Here is an 18,412-nt window from a genome sequence, read left to right as displayed (position 1 = left end):
CCAGACAGCCACCAAGAAAGAGCCACACAGCATATAGTATTTACCGAAGATTTAAAGGCCTGCTTCAGTTTAGAGTATGCATTACACTACACTAGTTCAGCCAATAATCCGAAAAATGTTGCCTCCTCAGTTCTTTTGACTCAGCAATGCTCTGGGGCCCCAAGTCTACACAGCATCTTTCTCATCTGTTGGGCAAAGCAATTTAGCAAACACCTCTGGTTACCTGAGTTTCCCTTTATGGTATCTCTTTCACACCAGCGCATCTTACAGCTTTATTACAAACACATCTATGGCTCTCTTGAATAAAGATTTCTCTGTGATGTCACGTTTCTTTATTTAGAAAGAAAAATTATATACTTCAAATAATGCAGAAATCTGCGAGGTGAAATTTCTTTCTTCACTTCTATTATTCATAAAAAGTCAATGTTAAAATAAACTGTAATTCCTGTAAATTTAAAGAAAAGAGTAGAATATGAAAGTAAATTATGTGAAGACCTGTGATATTTGATAGCATTCTTTTGGCTCCTGTCTCCACCATGTTTGCCTTGTCTGCTTCATTGCAACCAAACTGTCCCACACGGGACCTTTGCTCCTCATACTTTGTACTAGAGATTAGCTTCTGATCAGCATTTTGTGAGGAACATTATCCTGAAAGAGGCTCTCACCAAAGTTAATATCTTCTTGTTAGAATTTAGAGGTGGGAGAGACCACTTAAGACAAGAGTGTGTGGTATTTTAAAATGAGGCTGTAATAATATTCAACAATCATATTTAAAATATTCACTAGTGAATATTTCAAGTAATAAAATGTCTCCTTTATTGAAAACCAGGTTTAGTCAACTCTTGGGATCCTTCTATTTGGGTCAATATGGTAAGTGCATCCCAGTTGCCCTCTGTGTGCAATACTGCTGACCCTTCAGTGGAGTTTATGTCTCAGCAGAACTCTTCGTTTCCCTTGATGTCTGGCCAAGCTTTCCCCATCGATATGAGGTTCAAAGACAGAAAAGGCAGCTAAACAGTATCTGTTCTTATGAAGTAGACAGAAAATTTGACTTGATTCTATGTTTCATTGCCTCCAGGAAAAAAAAATCATCAATTGCGGGAGAATTTCCAAAACAGAAGGAAAGGAATGCCCTGACAACCTGTGACACCTGGACAGCTGCAAATGCAAAAGACGTGTATGAGTGACTCCCCACAAAGTCCCCTGGGAAGGGTGCGGAGAACAACGTTTAGTCACAGGTGTCTACACCAGCATGACTAACCTGGATACACAATAAGCCTAAGGTAACCTAAACTGTAAGCTCCCCGGGGGCAGCCGTCCCCCATTTTCATTTCTCATTCAATCCATAGCAGCTGGCACATTGTGAGTGCACAGGCAGTGTTCAAGAAAATACTTTGAAAAAGAAGTAATCTAAGAGTAGCATGAGGGATCCTTGTGAAGGAACTATTCTGGATCTTGACTGTGGTGACCACACGAATCTATCCATATGATAGAAACTGCACAGAGCTAAATATGCAAATGAGTACATCTAAGACTGGTGGGTGCTATCTGAATCCAGTGTGAACCTCCCTGGCCTCGACCTCCTGCATTACACCTTCTTTTCTCTGTGTCTTTCTATGTCCTCTCCTTTTTTTTTTTAAGACACCAGTCATTGGATTTAGAGCCCATCCTAAATCCAGTATGGTTTCCTCTCTAATTTTCCTTATCTAAGAAAATTAGTTTTTCCTAGTAAAGACCTGTTTACAAATACAGTCACATTCTGACTTTGACTCTTGAGCGACACCGTTCAATCCACTCCACTTGCCTGAGGTGATACATCTGGTAAAGGGAAGAATAGGATTCAAATCCAGTTGGTGGATGCATCAATGTCAATTTCCTGGCGGTGATCACGCAGTATAGTTATGCAAGATGTTACCATTAAGGGAAACTGGGTGCAGAGGATATGAAATCTCTTTATTATTTCTTGCAAGTGCAAATAAAAAAATAATAATATAAGAGAAAAAATCCATCTCAGATTGGTCACAGTCTAAAATGTAGTAGGAGGATGGGGCTCATGATGGACTATGGCTTTCAAAAGCTGTACTCTGTTTAAAAGAGAGAAGGAGGAGGCACACTAAACAAAGAGACAGATACTTGTTTAGACATTTAGGGGTGGAGCTCACCCTAGGAGGATAAGAAGAGAAACGGGAGAGCTGTGATATTATTGCCACAGGTCAGTGTGCTCTACTTGGTCAGGTAGGGGAAATAAATAATGGGCGTCAAGATTCAAAATACAGGCCCTGGCCGGTTGGCTCAGTGGTAGAGCGTCGGCCTGGCGTGCGGGGGACCCGGGTTCGATTCCCGGCCAGGGCACATAGGAGAAGCGCCCATTTGCTTCTCCACCCCCCGCCCCTCCTTCCTCTCTGTCTCTCTCTTCCCCTCCCGCAGCCAAGGCTCCATTGGAGCAAAGATGGCCCGGGCGCTGGGGATGGCTCCTTGGCCTCTGCCCCAGGCGCTAGAGTGGCTCTGGTCACGGCAGAGCAATGCCCTGGAGGGGCAGAGCATCGCCCCCTGGTGGGCAGAGCATCGCCCCTGGTGGGCGTGCCGGGTGGATCCCGGTCGGGCGCATGCGGGAGTCTGTCTGACTGTCTCTCCCCATTTCCAGCTTCAGAAAAATACAAAAAAAAAAAAAAAAGATTCAAAATACATTAAGAAATCAATGTGAGACTGCGTTAGAACACAGAAGAATCGTAGCAGTAACACATGTTAAACAAACAAAACTCAACCCCAGACAGCCTTCCAGGTTTCCTGATGCTCATTATCAAGGAGGTGAAGGACAAGGGTTAGGAATCTCAGATTTCACCACCCGGTAACTCCGCTCAGGCTTGTTTTGACACCACCTCCTACCCAAACCCCTAGGATGATTAGCAATAAAAACAGTAAAATAAAAAAAAGATGGGAGAGAGCCTTCCCACTTTGGTCTCCGTAGGAAGGGAAACAAGGAATGAAGAGGGCGGCTGTCTTAAGGTGGAAAAAGAAGGAAGAACAAGAGAGAGCCAGAGTGGTGCACTTCCAAAACCGGCAGTTTTAAAAGGCTTCCTAAAACACCAATCACGCTGATGACTGTTTTCCCTGGAAGGAAGGCAGGGCAATGGAAATCCTAGGAGACAGAGCGGTGAGAGAGCTAAGGGCATTCGTTCCGAGGGCAGGGGTCCCAGATTTGCACATCTTGATTTGACACTAAAGTTTTAGTATCAGAGGGGAAAATAAAAGAATCTTACAGGGGCTTTTTTAAAGAAATATTTTTTCTTCACTCTCAAAAGACACTACTGTTCTAAAGAAATTTGCTTTTAAAAAAATCAACAAGCATATAGTGTACCTATTTTCTGCCAAGCTAAGCACTACAGGAACCTAAATAAGAATGAAACAGCTCCGGCCCCTAAGGTACGTATAAATTGTTACTGTTATTTTGGCACCATTTAAGAAATGTTTGAAACACAGCACTTTCCTTTTTTCTTTTTCTTTTTTAAATTTATTTATTGATTTTAGAGAGAGAAAGGGGAAGAGAGAGACACACGGAAACATCAACCTGTTTCTGTATGTGCCCTGACCAGGGATCACACCCGTGACCTTCATGTTTCAGGACAACATTCTAACCAACCGAGCATCTGGCCAGGCCAGCACTTTATTTTCTGATGTATGTCAACCACCAGCACATTCTTTTCTGATGTAACTGAACCATCTTAAATACAATTACTGTTTTACAAATCTACATAAGTCCTCCCACCACCATGCCCCCCAAAGAGTGTAGAGAATCAAATTCATCTCAATGTGGGATTTAGTCATCCCATTTTCTGAACCTGGGTAACTCTAGAGTGCGATTCTATTAAACATCCCTAAAGCCAAATAGAAGCCACATACAAGAAAGGAAGAATTGGGGCACTGATATCATTTTAAGAGAAAAGAAGAGACAGAGTTCACTAACTTGAAAATCATCTATTAAAAAGGCAATATGCCATTTTCATACCAGTTTATATAACAATTTTACTGCATAAGAAATCAGAGATTGCAAAAAAAAAAAAAAGAAATCAGAGATTGCATAAATCATTAGGTCAACATATATAGAAGAATAAAACAAAACAAACATGATTATTTTGATCAAATAAAACAGAAATAATAATTCAATTCTTAAAAAATAATACAAACTCCCCAAATGTGGCTTCTTATGAGAGAATATTCACCTCTTTCATTTTCTGAATGAAGTAATGACTGTGGTTCTCTTAAGCCCAATGAAAAACTGTTTTACAGTTAAAAATATAAAAAAGCAACTTACATAGATGTTTAGCCCTCTTAATACTGGATATAACAAATAAAGACATTAGTCTGCCTGCTTCTGCCTATATAGCATAGCTTGGATTTTCTATTAATAATAACAATTCATGTAGAATACTACACAATTTCTTATGTTGTGAAACTACACAAGTTGGAGAATCCAAAAAATATTGCAGGAATAAATTCCTATGGGGGAAGACTCTATAAATATACTACATGTTAACATTTCCATTCTTCATTCAATTATGTTCAAAACATAAAAAATATGAATATATTTCCTTACAAATGATTTTCATAGTATATTGGTTAAAAAAAGATTTAAAAAACCAAAAATCTTAATTTATCCTTTGTTGTCATTAAATAAAGAGTCTAATATACAGACACATTTGATATTTATATAAATTGTCAGTCTGTCATTTCCTGTTCATGGTCGATGTTTAATAGGGCTAGTCTGCACAACATAGCTCCCATCCCAAATGCAGGGTTAATTTGAGATAATTTTTTTGTCCTTTTTTTTTTAATTAAAAAAGACTTCATTCTGGGAATTTTTGAATTTATAATTCAATGGTCTGAAAAAATACAACTTTATTGCAAAAACCACATTAAGCATTCAGGAGTATATTGCTGGTGCTGTAATCTTTTTGCATGTCTTTGTTTTTGCAGAAAAGAAAAAACCCAGAAGAAAATAAACTTGTAAGACTTTTAAACATTTAAATGTAATCAAGTGATATTAGTGATATGCCTCATGCATATACACACACAAAGTCAAAACACAGAGGAGAAAGAATCAGACATCTTTCTTTTGCACTTGTTCCAGCTTTCTTCTTAGGAGACTGTAATTCTCTTTAGTTCCTAATGCAGTGGGGTCAAGCTGCAGAGAGATTTCATAGTGTTTTTTGGCCAACTCTAGATGTCCCCAACGATGATAAAGCACAGCTGAAATAGCAAGAGATGAATTTCATTGGAAATGCTTCTGAATAACTTGTAGTGTTCCCAACCACTTTTAGAAAGACATATTAAAGAACCTTTGAAACTGTTTTTTAAAATCATTGTTTAAGATAATATTGTTTGTACCACAAACTTTATTTATTGTAATCATACTCCCTCGTGATTGTCTGTTCAACCACCCCAGTTAGTCCCGGGGTTCTTCGTGTCACAAGGCATGCATCATTTCACTACAGCAACAATATTACATAAAGAAGTAAAAGGAAGAGTACATTAAGTTTCTCAATCCTGCTGTGAAATTTCCAGGAAGCCAGGCGGAACAGGGCTGGACTCCCACACTATTTAGAGTCCCAACGATATAGAGGACCAGCTGTTTGCTTCAAATCAAGATCCCCCTATACTTTTTGGCAAAATAATAGCTTGTTTGTTGCCAGCTGAGAATAAGGGCTCTTCCATCAATATCTGACCACAGAATGATGGTTAATTAGGTCTAACTATTGGAATGGTAAGCCTCCGACAATGATAATGATTGCGTAAGTAAAACTAACTTCCTAGCTTGGTGAAAGAACAACTCTCAATGCATCATGGCTCTCAGGATGAGAAGCTACAAAGTCTGTAGGTTACAGATTTGGTGAAAAAATAGTCATGTGGCTGAGCATTCTAAACACCAACATACTGTGCTCTAAAAATCTTAATTATTGAGATGTATAATGAAAGAAAGGAATTCTGGGGGAAAAATTCTTTGTAAATGTATTTTCAGCCAAGGCAAAGGAGAACACAAGGAAGCAGAGAAGATCAGACTAGAATGGAAGGTCCATTATGGAGTACAGGAAAAGGATGTACATTAGCACACTTTCAAAGCCCGTCTCAGTTTAACAGTCTTCGGATCCTTCACATCAAAAAAGAAAACCCAATTTTAATCATCAGAGTGGGCGATTTTGAAGGCTGTTTCGGTCATATAGTTGAGATCTGTAGATATGACTATTACATATTTAGCTACCTTTTAATAATTTCTTTGAAAAGAAACCCCACATTTTGAAACCAGGTTATAAAGGACAGTACAGACTAGGTTTGAAAAAAACTACTCTCCCAACATCGATTTTACAGAAATACACCCAAATCATCAATATTACATAGACTTTTAAGATGATTCAAATTGAAAATTTTGCTTACCCAAATTGCCATGGTAACTTGCAGTATTTGGATGAGCTTTAATTGCCTTGAGGAATAATGCTTCAGATTCCTAAAAAATAAAATACATTAAAAGGTAATGCACACGAATACAAAACCAATGCACAGTTTTATTGCCTATGGTTTTCAAATTCTTAATGTCCTTTTTTGGATCACGGCTTCATTCTCCCAGAAACACTGGGAAGGCCCAGGAGGGCTACACCCTGTTGAGAAGAAGCCGCAGAGGGCGATCAGGAAAGCGGGTGGCAGGGCAAAGGTGACAGGGCAGTAATTAGTGGATGAGGAGCAGTGGGAAGGGACGGTGGCTGCAAAGAGAGAAAGAATATGCTAATGAGCTCTGCCACCTGCCTCAATGAAGTGGCTGGAATTCTGTGCCTTCAAGCAAGTACCTCGGAGCAGGGTGCTGTGGAGGGCGAGTGAAGGTCACAAGACTGAACAGGGCTGGGCTGCTGAAGACACCCTTGAAAAGTGTCATCTCCAGTCAGCATCAACACACTCATTTCCAGGATACTCAAGACAGGGGTTGGGGCCCATTTAATCCCCCTCAACAACCCACAATCCCTCAGCGGCCCAGAAGCAGCCCCTTCAGCTAGACAAAACGAGCAGAGAGAATGAGAGAGAGACAGCTGCCTGTCATCTGAGCCATCACAGTGTTGTCCATGACCATGAGCAAATGCCCCTGATGTGTGTGTACCGATTTTTCTCTAGACCTTCACTTCCCTCATATAGCGCTCACTTCCAGAGCGTCACTAAGAAGCACGGCAAGCGTGCGCTCACCTGATGATCACTACTGGCCATGGTGGCTGGACGGTCCCTTTCTACCAAAATGCCGAGAAACAAAGATGCCTAGTGGTTCTCACTGACACCTGCCAGGGACAGCTCTTCAGACCATCTACGCTCCTGTTCCCCAAGGGCCAAGCATGCTGTCACCAGTGTCACCTGCTGAGCTTAACCCACGTTGGTGGTCTGGGGACAGGTTTGCTCCTTCGATCTGTGCCTGTGTGAGTGTTTCCAGGTGGCCGTCCCACTCCAGGAGCCTGCGCTTTATTTTTTATTTTTAAATCAGTGCTTTATTTATTTATTTATTTTTAAATATTCATTTTAGAGAGGAGAAAGAGAGTGAGAGAGAGAGAGAGAAAGAGAGAGAGAAAGGGGGGGAGGAGCAGGAAGCATCAACTCCCATATGTGGACCCTGCATTTTATAAAGAGCAGGAAGACCAGCTTCCTTGCCCCACGATGGCCTGTGGCACTCCTGGGAAACAGGCTCGGAATTGGGGCAGACATCATTAAAACCAGCACTGTTTTGATAAAACTAGCAGAGGAAAATGTATATTTTAGAAATGTCATCCAGAGGGACTGGAAATCCATCAGAATAACAACAAACAGGATGTCAGCAAACATCACTCTCGGAACTCAGCTCGGAGTCAGCGCCCACATTCAAAATTTCAAGAGCTGAGAAGAGGCCTGAGGTTTTCCTGCTATCTTAGGTAACCTTAAGAAACCACACACAAAATACCCCGAAGAGATTGTACACATTTGTAGTGGTTTCTAAACAGCAGTGCTGTTTCTGATGATTGTCAAATATTTTCATTTAAAACTTAAAATGTGAGAGATAGGAAAGTCAGGGAATCTAAATCTACTCTAAAACTGCTCCTCTACATGCAAATGCACTAACTGGAAAAGAACTGACAGAGAGAAAAATCAAGTCAGGATTTCTCAAAGGATGCTAGATATCCATTGCTTGATTCCTTTAACTACAATAATTTCTCCAATGCCCACAAGTGTGGGCATCATTCAGGGTGACGTGAAGCCGCAGTCAGGTCTGGGGGATGCCGCGGTGTTCAGCGTGGTGCATACAAGGAGGGCTCAGGGCTGACACGGGGGCTGCTGCTCTTGCCAGGCAGGACACATACACTGGGGGTGATGAGGAGGCCCGGTGGGAAGGAACGGGAGAAATAGGAGGAGGAGCGAGGCATGGAGGAGTAAAACCTGACGCCCAGTTTCTGAGCCTGAAGGATAGAAAATGGGAGCACACTGACTGAAGAAGAGGTGTTGGGAGGAAGAGCAGGATTGGGGGGCATAGTGAGTGTGGCGTAGACAGCTTCCGTCTCAGGCAGCAGTGGGGCAGCTGTAAGAGGACGCTGCAGCGGCCCTGGGGCTGTATCTGGGCAGTGGGAGGCAGGGCAGGGCGGGAGGCCTCTTTACAATACAAATGTCTGTGGGGGCCTGGCCGGTTGGCTCGGGCAGAGCATTGGTCCAGCATGTGGAAGTCCGGAGTTTGATTCCTGGTCAGGGCACACAGGAGGAATGACCATTTGCTTCCCCCCCCCCCCCCCCCACTCTTTCTTTCTATCTCTCTCCTCTCCCCTCCGTAGCCATGGCTAGAATGGTTTGAGCAATGTGGCCCCGGGCACTGAAGATGGCTCCATGGCCTCACCTCAAGTGCTAAAATAACTTGGTTGCTCAGGGGCAGTGGCCCCAGATGGGCAGAGCACTGCCCTGTAGGGGGCTTGTCAGGTGGATCCGGTCAGGATGCATGCAGGAGTTTGTCTCTCTGCCTCCCTGCCTCCTCATCTCTCACTTAATAAACAAAGCAAAACACAACCCAACAAAACAAAACAAGTCAAGTCTGTGGGTATTCAATACCCATGAAATGCTCATCTATTAAATCAGGCCTTTTAACGGCCCTGTTCCGGAAAGCAATGAAGTGTTTATAAACTGATCTTCTGTGGAGGTGTGCAGATGCTTAGAGACCCAGAAACATGCTGATTTATGTCAAGGAATAAGTAATTAAACTCACATTTTAAATCAGGGATATTTTTTCACCAACTGAAAGGGAAAATAATATTTTTCTGGAGTGTATTAGACAAAATGTATTTGACAAAGGTTTAGGGCAACATGTGAGACAGAGAAAGGCCTTGCAAAGGAACCCTGAGGGTCTTTATGTCTAAGCGGAGAGGACGGGGCAGTCGGGAGTCATGTCAGCCACACTGGCTGGTAGGGTAGCATCCTTAAACCAAGGACGGGGTTTCACGAGGGACATCCTGTAGCCTGTCCCAACCAGGGAAGCATTGTGGGCAGTCCAACGTTAAGCTGAAACCACAAATCGCAGAGGAAGAGAGCAGCTCCCTCTTTAATTTGCCTTCCTTCCTTCCAGTTCATTCCATTCACAAGTCTCGCATGGTGGTGACGTGAGGGTCACAGCCTCAATGCCTGCCAACCTGCCTTTGAAGCTAAGAGGAGGCAAACCTCAGGTGCAGAGCCTTGGCCAGCAATAGAATCTACCTGAGATTTAGAAAAAGTATTTTCTTTCCGATTACCTGTTATTTTATAGGAATGACCTGTTTCCACTTTAATGCATTTCTCTGTATTAAAAATTTAAAGAAAGGTAATTGAGTAAATGATAACACAAATAAGATGTAGATGTAACTAAAAAAATTCATGAAGGTGTGGCATAAATGTCTGGGGTTGCGGAAACTGCTCTATAAAAAATAATCTGCTTTTACACTCCAAGGTCAGGGGAACAAACAATATAGAAAGAGAAATTAGTCTGAGAGGCAATATTTTAACACTAAAAACATTACTTTTATAGTTTTACTCTATCATATTAGCCATAAATTGGAAATTAAGTGGTAATAAGTAATATAAATTCTAATAGGTTTTAGTGATCCTTAGGAGTTCACTACATATTATATACCATTTATTAGTTATAAGTTACGTTCTTGCGCATTTTTTCTTGTCACCATCTCTGTTGTACAGATGAATAAACTGAGGAGTGCTTAAGTGACTGCTGCTAGGTAAAAAAGGACTGCCTGCATAAAAAGATGTCCTGTAACAGCAATGGGGATAATCAGCCCTCACTCTGCACATCAAATTCTTACTAGATAGATTCTGGAAGCTTGCATGTTTCAGAGCCAAATGTGAGCGGCACTCAGCCATTCCCGTTATTAATGGGCCCCTCCTGAATGCCCGTAAGCATGCTGGACAACGGTGGAGATAGAAAAGTAGGACCAAAGACTCGGACCTCAGGAAGTCTCCAGGCTCACTACATAGATCCATCAAAGGTTAGTAAGAATGTAAAACAGCAAATGCTCAGGTAGGAAGGGAGCGGGACGAACAGCAGAGGGCTGTCCCGACGGAAACAATGGCCGGGCTGGCCGGGGGCGGCCCCACCCAGGATGCCGCGAGAACTGGCTGCAAGGAGCTGACCAATAGCCACAGGTATCCTCTTATGAGAGAAAGACCTAAATGGTGGTTTAAGATTCCAAATCTTGAATTTACAAAACGGACTGAGTGCTTTGTGGCTGACCTGCCGGCTCACCGTGTTCCCTCACGCCCTCCCTCCGGCAGCTCCTGAAGAGCTCACAGGAAGTGCCTTAGCTCAGACTGCATCTTCCGTTTCCTTAGCTTGGGCTCAGTGCCCTGGCCTCGACAATAAGGATGCAGAATGTGTATAGAACGGGAAATCCATTTGTCTAATCTACTTTATATGGAATATTTTCTACTTTATCTGGAAAAAAAGAACAATGTGAACTGAAAGCCAAATGAATCCCTGGTTCTGCTACCTTAATAGAAATTCTAGTTTATAGGCTGTGGAATGATAGAAAAATCAATGCAATGAATACATAAGCTGAATCTTGGGGACTCAGTGCAGCTGGTCCCTGGGCACCCCCAGCATGTCCCCGACTGACCCAGATGGCTGGAAAGGCCATTAGAAGGGAAACCCACACACCTTCCCTCCCCCATTACATAAGTAGATCTGTAAAACATAAAACTTAACTCCTCAAAAAGTCATCTCTGGAGTAAAATCTAGAAATGCTAAAATGAACACTGAAGCTATTAAACCACCCGACATTCAAAAACTAGAGAAAGCATGAAATATATTACTATTATGAAAGGAAACTAGCGGTAATGATATCTAAGGAGCAGAACAGAAGAAGTAAATAACACGGGACAGAATGAATTTATCACGACTTTTAGGCCTAGTGTGATCGAAATCAGATTGAAAGAAAATATTGCTCTTATGAATGAACTAAGGTACTGATTCTAAAAGCGTTTCCTGTCACATTTGTGTAGGTACCTTGGATGCTGGTTAAAATGCATATCCCCTGACCTTATACAACCGTGGGGAGGACGGGGGGGGGGGGGGTCCTTGCTTTCACACATTCCCTTGGTGATTGGGATAAACCAAATGAAAGCATGAGATCACCAGTATTAGGAACACTGAATCTTCTTCCATACACCTAATTCAGTCTACTCCTGGCCAACCCTGAGAACTCGGTTAGAGAGAGCCCAGATAAAATATTCTGTGATTTTCATTGGTCAGAAATTTCTAGGGCCTTGCAGGTGACCTGCAACTTAACCCTAAATGAGAAAAAACCTGTCCTGTGTTCTACTCTCCATGGGCCATGATTCCTTCTGTGGGGGAGACAGCGCCCACACACAAACCCAGAGCTGCAGCCCAACTGCAAGGGGCTGAATCACAGCCTTGTGCAGGGCTGGGGCGCCTGCTAGGATGCACCTCTTCTTCGGGCTTCTCCTCCCCTCCCACGTTTGAGCAATGGTTGTGAATTCAGATGAGAAAGACACAGAGGTTGACTCTGATTATCCACCGTTTGGGCAACTTCTCTAGGAAGCAAACCGACCAAGCCACACTGGTATATTGCTACCACTGCTTTGGCTTAATTCTGAATTTAACTGGGCAGAAGTAACATTTATGGCTTCTGCCAGATGCTGGCCTTAAGTGCAAGAAATCACGTGCTGCAGTTTACACACCTTGTATTTCTGGGACTTTCCCAGCACGTTTGCCAACGAGAACATCAGAGAGTGATCATTAGGTATTAATTCCAGCGCCTCTCTTCCAACTGCTTCAGCTTGGGCTAAATTACCTGTGAGTAAAAAATTAAAAAATGAAAAACATGTACTAATATTTTGGTCTCTTTTTTTCTCTCTCTCTCTAACAGAGCTATGTGCATTATACACAATGATTATGAATAAACTACTTAAGAAAATCAACATAAAATGTGTAACACACACGCACACACACAAATGATCCTATCAGTTGCAAAGCCTCTGCAGCCCAGTGCAATTCTGACATACAATATAAACAGCATTTGATTAAATTTTGTATGAAACCAAATTTTAATTTTTCCCCAGATACCAATTATACCCAAATCAGAGAAAACAAGTCTGTAGAATAAGAACATCACAGTAATACTTTAATAACTGAATATTTATTATATTAAAGTACACGTTCTGAACTTTCATTAAAACAAGTATCTCTTATCCACACTGATTAGAAGGCTCACTAGCTTTAGATTCTGCCAAATTAAAACTATCATTTCTTAGAGATGCTCGGTTTGTAAAACTAGAGGAGCAGACAGAGTAACTCCTAGTTGATCAAGTCTGCTAAGACCTAAGAAACCAGATCATGAAGTCTATTATTAACATTATATCTAAAGTAAGAATCTCTGAGTGCAGGTTTGAGGGCATCTCCTTTGAGCGCTGTCCATGAACTCTAGAGCAGGGGTCCCCAAACTTTTTACACAGGGGACCAGTTCACTGTCCCTCAGACCATTGGAGGGCCGCCACATACAGTGCTCCTCTCACTGACCACCAATGAAAGAGGTGCCCTTCTGGAAGTGTAGTGGGGGGCCGGATAAATGGCCTCAGGGGGCCGCATGTGGCCCGCGGGCCGTAGTTTGGGGAAGCCTGCCTAGAGCATGGACCTCGCACCGTCCATTTCACGAGCCCAGAAGCCATTCTTGCTCACTCCGGTTGCCACCAGCATCCGAGATGATGGGCACTGCTAGGTAACAGGCTTCAGAGAAATGAGACATCAGCACACATAGTCCTTCATTACGCAACACCCATTTTAAGCGGTGTCATTTTCCCAAATATTCATATTCTAGCATGTCAAAGGAAACTCCATTTTCTAGAATAGACATTTTATAATGCAAAATACTGAATCCCATAACAATTTTTAAAAGCTGTAATACACAGTAGGGGAAAGACCCCTACAACAATCTGTATTTCCTAATTATTCAATGAAATGATTTCCTCTGATTTACATAATTCACCTGTGTTATCAAGGAGTATGATCATGTTGTTCCAAGCCAAGCTGTGCCCTGGTTTCAATACAGTAGCATTTCTCCATGCATTCAGTGCGTCCACATGACGATTTAGATCTGCATACTGAAAATGAAGCACGGACCAAAAAAATCAATTTTCCAATTTATTTCTTCCTTGTGCCAAAACAAACCCCAGATCAAATAAAACCTAAGCTGTACTTATTGAGTTTCTAATTCTTCATTTTAACTCAATACTCAAAATAATCCCAATGAAGTAGATATAGCTATCTCCATTTTACATTTGAAGCAACTGAAGCACAGAAAAATTAAGTAACTTATCTAAAGTTATACACCTAGAACTGGAAGAGCAGGGGTTAGAATCAGGCGGTCTAGCTCCCAAGCCCATAACATTTCAACTGTAACCCAGAATTTAATGATTCCAGGTGTCAAAGCATATTTCAGACTTAAAATGAGAGGAGTTAAAAAACTAATCATGAGTCTTTTTCTTTTTTTTTTCCTTTAGTTGAGAGGAGGGGAGATAGTGAGGCAGACTCCCGCATGTGCCTCAACTAGGATCCACCTGGCAACTCCATCTGGGGCTGATGCTCAAGTACCAAGCTATTTTTAGTGCCTGAGGCTGATATGCTTTGATGGAGCTGTCCTCAGCTTGCGTCTGTGGTAGTTCCTGTCATGGTGACCCCTTCTCTGAGCTCCTACCTCCTGGTGTCACCCTTGCTCTTGTGTTTCCCCAACCTTAGGGTTTCCTTTTACTGTCTGAGTTAATATTATTTTTCCACTTTTGTTCTTCCAGCCTTCCAACAACTGTCCGAGCAATTTCCTATATTAAATCTTCTCTATTTAAAATACTTCACATGGTTTCTGTTTTCCTGAATGGATGCTGACTGATACAATTAGCCTTGCATAATGAATTGTCTCTAGTAACATCTCCAGTCACTATTATTATAGTTCTCGAATATCAGTAATATGTTCCAAGTCATCCAGCTCCTGCCAATTCCTATTTCACAAGAAAACAGCATTATACTCTTTTCTTATCTGGGTCCAAAAGTCAAAATACATTTCTGTCTCCTGTTGCTAAACCGTGACTAAGGAGGATATTTAAAAATAAATTTGTATTTTTTTTTATTTGCCAATATATAAATGTGTTGGTTGAGTTGTTAAAATTAAGCTCTTCATGCTTTTAAGCTGTCAAGCAGGCTGACGCTGGATAATTAAACAACAATGGAGAGCAAACTCTTTAAATAAGCAAGAACTGTTGGCAGAAGAAACATAGAAAGATCATTTCACAATCGCGTAATTAGTAAACAATGTGCACAGAGAGTAGTACCAGGTCTCACTCCACTTAATAGTACAGTTGATTTACATGAAATTCCAAGGACTGGAGCAATGAGAAAACCCTGTATTTTATATTCCATCTTCCTTTCTTGAGATGTAACTCTTACGGAAGGCACACTTAGCATAAATTCTCTATTTTCCATATCCCAAGGAATTGCAGCTACTAGGGGCAGGAAGGAAGACTATTAAGTATTAGGGCATTAAAGCATAACCTAGAAGGCTGTAGCTTTACATCCTTTGCACGCAATGGTCTAAAAAAAGAGCTACCTTCAAAAAAGGACAAAAAAGAATGAAAAAAGAATTCACACGGATATCAAGTACATGTCACGCAAGTACTAGTTTAAAAGACACAATAACTAGACAGAAACGCCTGCAGTAACCACCAATGCAAGGATGCAGATAACACCCAATTTGCTCCAGTCCCCCAGCTAGCCCCTATTCTCACTTCCTTAACTTTGCAGGGCTCCACCCTGCTTTACAATGTGATCGAATTTTCCAGTCTCTACTTATATCATAAGGTGATGCTTGACTGTCTTTCTGCCCCCTTCACCGACGAGAACAATGTAGGGTGTCAAAATATGCCACCCCAAATTTATCACTTTGGCATAAGGATTACTGCAATAAAAGCATTTGAGATTCAAGCAATGCAGAAAGAAGCGTTCCCGACTTAACTACAGGCAGAAACTGAGAAATGAGGACTGCCATCAATTCCCTCCCTGGTGAAGTTTTATGGCCACAAAGAAGACAGAACCTCACTTCATTAGTTTTCTGCATATATTTATATTTATGTCACCCTTGGAAGCCTAGAATCTCTTTGTTTTGTCATTTCTCTGAGAATTTATTGTTTTTGTTAAGATGCTATGTAAGCTCGGTCCATTGCTTTGAGTTACTCACACTGAGTTTCTCCTGCATGTAGGCATGTGGTATGTGTTAACAAACTGCTCTTGTCCTGTTCATTTATCTGTGGTCAGCCTCATTTGCAGGGCGGGCCCCAGTTAGAGAACCGAGGAGGGTAGAGGAAAAGGTTTTCTTCCTCGATCTACAACAGTTTCTCACTAGAGTAGTTTTAGCTCTCCTTAAGTTTTCAGGTTTCAAAAGTAAAGCTGTTTCAACATCAAATGATTTAATGAGATCATAAAGCACAGAATTTGAAAATGGAAAGTGGGAAGGAAATGTATACGAGGTCAAGCGGTTCTGAAAAGGTGACATGGGACAACAGGAATGTGTTGCCGTCAGTCTCCCTGTTCAACATCTCGCTGCGCCACGGACTCAGTCACATGACTGCCATTTCCCTCCATTTTCAGGGAGAAAGAATTCCTCTCTTCCACGCTATCTGAAGTAGACGGAGATAGTATCTTCTGTGACGTATGGTAACTAAAACATGTTTTCCAGTTTTTGATTAAAATACACAAGCCACCTCACTTTAAAATCTATATCAGAAGCAGCATGTGCTTATTTCAAGTGCTGGGTGGGAAAAGCCCCTGTCTCCCCCCGTCCATAAAATTCTATCTCCCCAACGCACACCTGGCTACTCAGTCCAGAAACAAAACAGCGAGGACCGCACACATTCCCGTCATGTTAAAAACTGAAGCCTGAGCCCTGGCTGGTTGGCTCAGCGGTAGAGCATCGGCCTAGCGTGCGGAGGACCCGGGTTCGATTCCCGGCCAAGGCACACAGGAGAAGCGCCCATTTGCTTCTCCACCCCTCCGCCGCGCTTTCCTCTCTGTCTCTCTCTTCCCCTCCCGCAGCCAAGGCTCCATTGGAGCAAAGATGGCCCGGGCGCTGGGGATGGCTCCTTGGCCTCTGCCTCAGGCGCTAGAGTGGCTCTGGTCGCAACATGGCGACGCCCAGGATGGGCAGAGCATCGCCCCCTGGTGGGCAGAGCCTCGCCCCTGGTGGGCGTGCTGGGTGGATCCCTGTCGGGCGCATGCGGGAGTCTGTCTGACTGTCTCTCCCTGTTTCCAGCTTCAGAAAAATGAAAAAAAAAAACAAAAAAAAAAACACACAAAAAAAACTGAAGCCTGGTTTTTCTACACACTTAAAGATGTTAATGTTTTTTCTAGGCTGTTCTCTCCAAACAGTGTCTTTTGCTCTCACCTGGTTCGTTTGTCTCCTCAAGGTTCAGACAGTGCAGGGCCAACCACAGGGTATTAGAATCACTTGGGGAATTTTGCTGGTTGTTTTGTAAATATGAATCTCTATGGAGCTTTTGATTCCCTAAAACTGAGACAGGGTTGGATGACTTGGAAGTACAACTAGTCTGGGAACCACTGGTTTTGATAGCGCAAGGATGAGGATAAACAGGCATCGCTTTAAAAACAACTTCGATGCAATCATACCTGTGAGCTTAGGCTGGATAAAATCTGGAAAATTACATATAAATCTCGTTTAAAAAAAAATCACATCACTATACATATATTTTCGTTTGGTTAAACTGAACAAAATGTTTTCCCTTAGCAATTTTGTTGAATATAAGAACTAAATAAGTTAGGAACATCCATATTTGGTTTCTTGAAATCAAAATGAAAGGGTTGACAGAAGAGAGAATATGATCATTCTTATTTAACAAATTCTGTTATTTGTGGGTCTTTTTTCCCCAGCTTTATTGAAATATGTGGCATACAGCACATATAAGTTTAAAGTGTACAATGCGATTTGATACACACACATGCATCTATATTGCAAAATGTTTACCACAAAAGATTAGTTACCACCTCTCATCTCACATAGCTACCATTTTCTGGTGTGTATTTATTTTCTTTATTAAGAAAATCAAGAGCTACAATGATTGAGCTGTGTATCCTCATAGAGGCTTTTTAGAAACAATGACAGAATCTATTTCACCATCACCAACACAAGTTTTCAGATTTTAAGGTTATTAAACTTCGTATAGAGCTACTGCTAGAATATTCATTTGAATAAAGAAATAACCTATTAAATATAAAATTAGAGCAATCAAATCTTTATATTCTGTTAATAACAAAAAAAAAGTTACTACAAAATACATTATTTTCTGCCTGATTAGGTGGTGGCACAGTGGATAGAGCGTCGGACTGGGATGTGGAGGACCCAGGTTCGAGACCCCAAGGTCACCAGCTTGAGCGTGGGCTCATCTGGTTTGAACAAGGCTTGAGCCCAAGGTCGCTGGCTCGAGCAAAGGGTTACTCAGTCTGCTGTAGCCCCTTGGTGAAGGCACTTATGAGAAAGCAATCAATGAACAACTAAGGTGCCGCAACAAAGAATTGATGCTTTCTCTCTCCCTTCCTGTCTGTCCCCTCTTTCTGACTCTCTCTGTCATAAAATAAATAAATTTCAAGGAAATACAGATGGTCCACAGACATAGAAAAAGATGATCAACATCACTAATCATTAGAGAAATGCAAATTAAAGCCACAATGAGCTATCACCTCACACCTCACATCAGAATGACTATCATCAACAAATCAACAAACAACAAGTGTTGGTGAGGATGTGGAGAAAAGGGAACCCTCTTGCACTCTTGGTAGAAATGCAGATTGGTGCAGCCACTGTGGAAAGCAGTA

The 18,412-nt window shown here is 41.9% G+C and overlaps 1 protein-coding gene across 2 annotated transcripts in view; it reads right to left on the bottom strand.

Annotated features, from left to right (window-relative positions):
* Positions 1–3,483: 3,483 nt before the first annotated feature.
* The window catches only part of TMTC4 (transmembrane O-mannosyltransferase targeting cadherins 4), a 71,941-nt gene continuing 57,012 nt past the window's right edge, over positions 3,484–18,412 (bottom strand). For both annotated transcript variants that reach the window (XM_066380607.1, XM_066380608.1), the window contains exons 15-18: positions 13,527–13,641; positions 12,223–12,335; positions 6,430–6,499; positions 3,484–5,247 (exon numbers count right to left, since the gene is read on the bottom strand). In XM_066380607.1, coding sequence (XP_066236704.1) covers positions 5,099–5,247; positions 6,430–6,499; positions 12,223–12,335; positions 13,527–13,641 — 447 coding nt within the window. In that variant the 3' untranslated portion in view covers positions 3,484–5,098. The remainder of the gene's footprint in view (positions 5,248–6,429; positions 6,500–12,222; positions 12,336–13,526; positions 13,642–18,412) is intronic.

This window comes from Saccopteryx leptura, chromosome 4 (assembly GCF_036850995.1).
Source record: "Saccopteryx leptura isolate mSacLep1 chromosome 4, mSacLep1_pri_phased_curated, whole genome shotgun sequence".
Lineage (NCBI taxonomy): Eukaryota > Metazoa > Chordata > Mammalia > Chiroptera > Emballonuridae > Saccopteryx > Saccopteryx leptura.
This window is presented reverse-complemented; position numbering and strand designations above follow the sequence as displayed.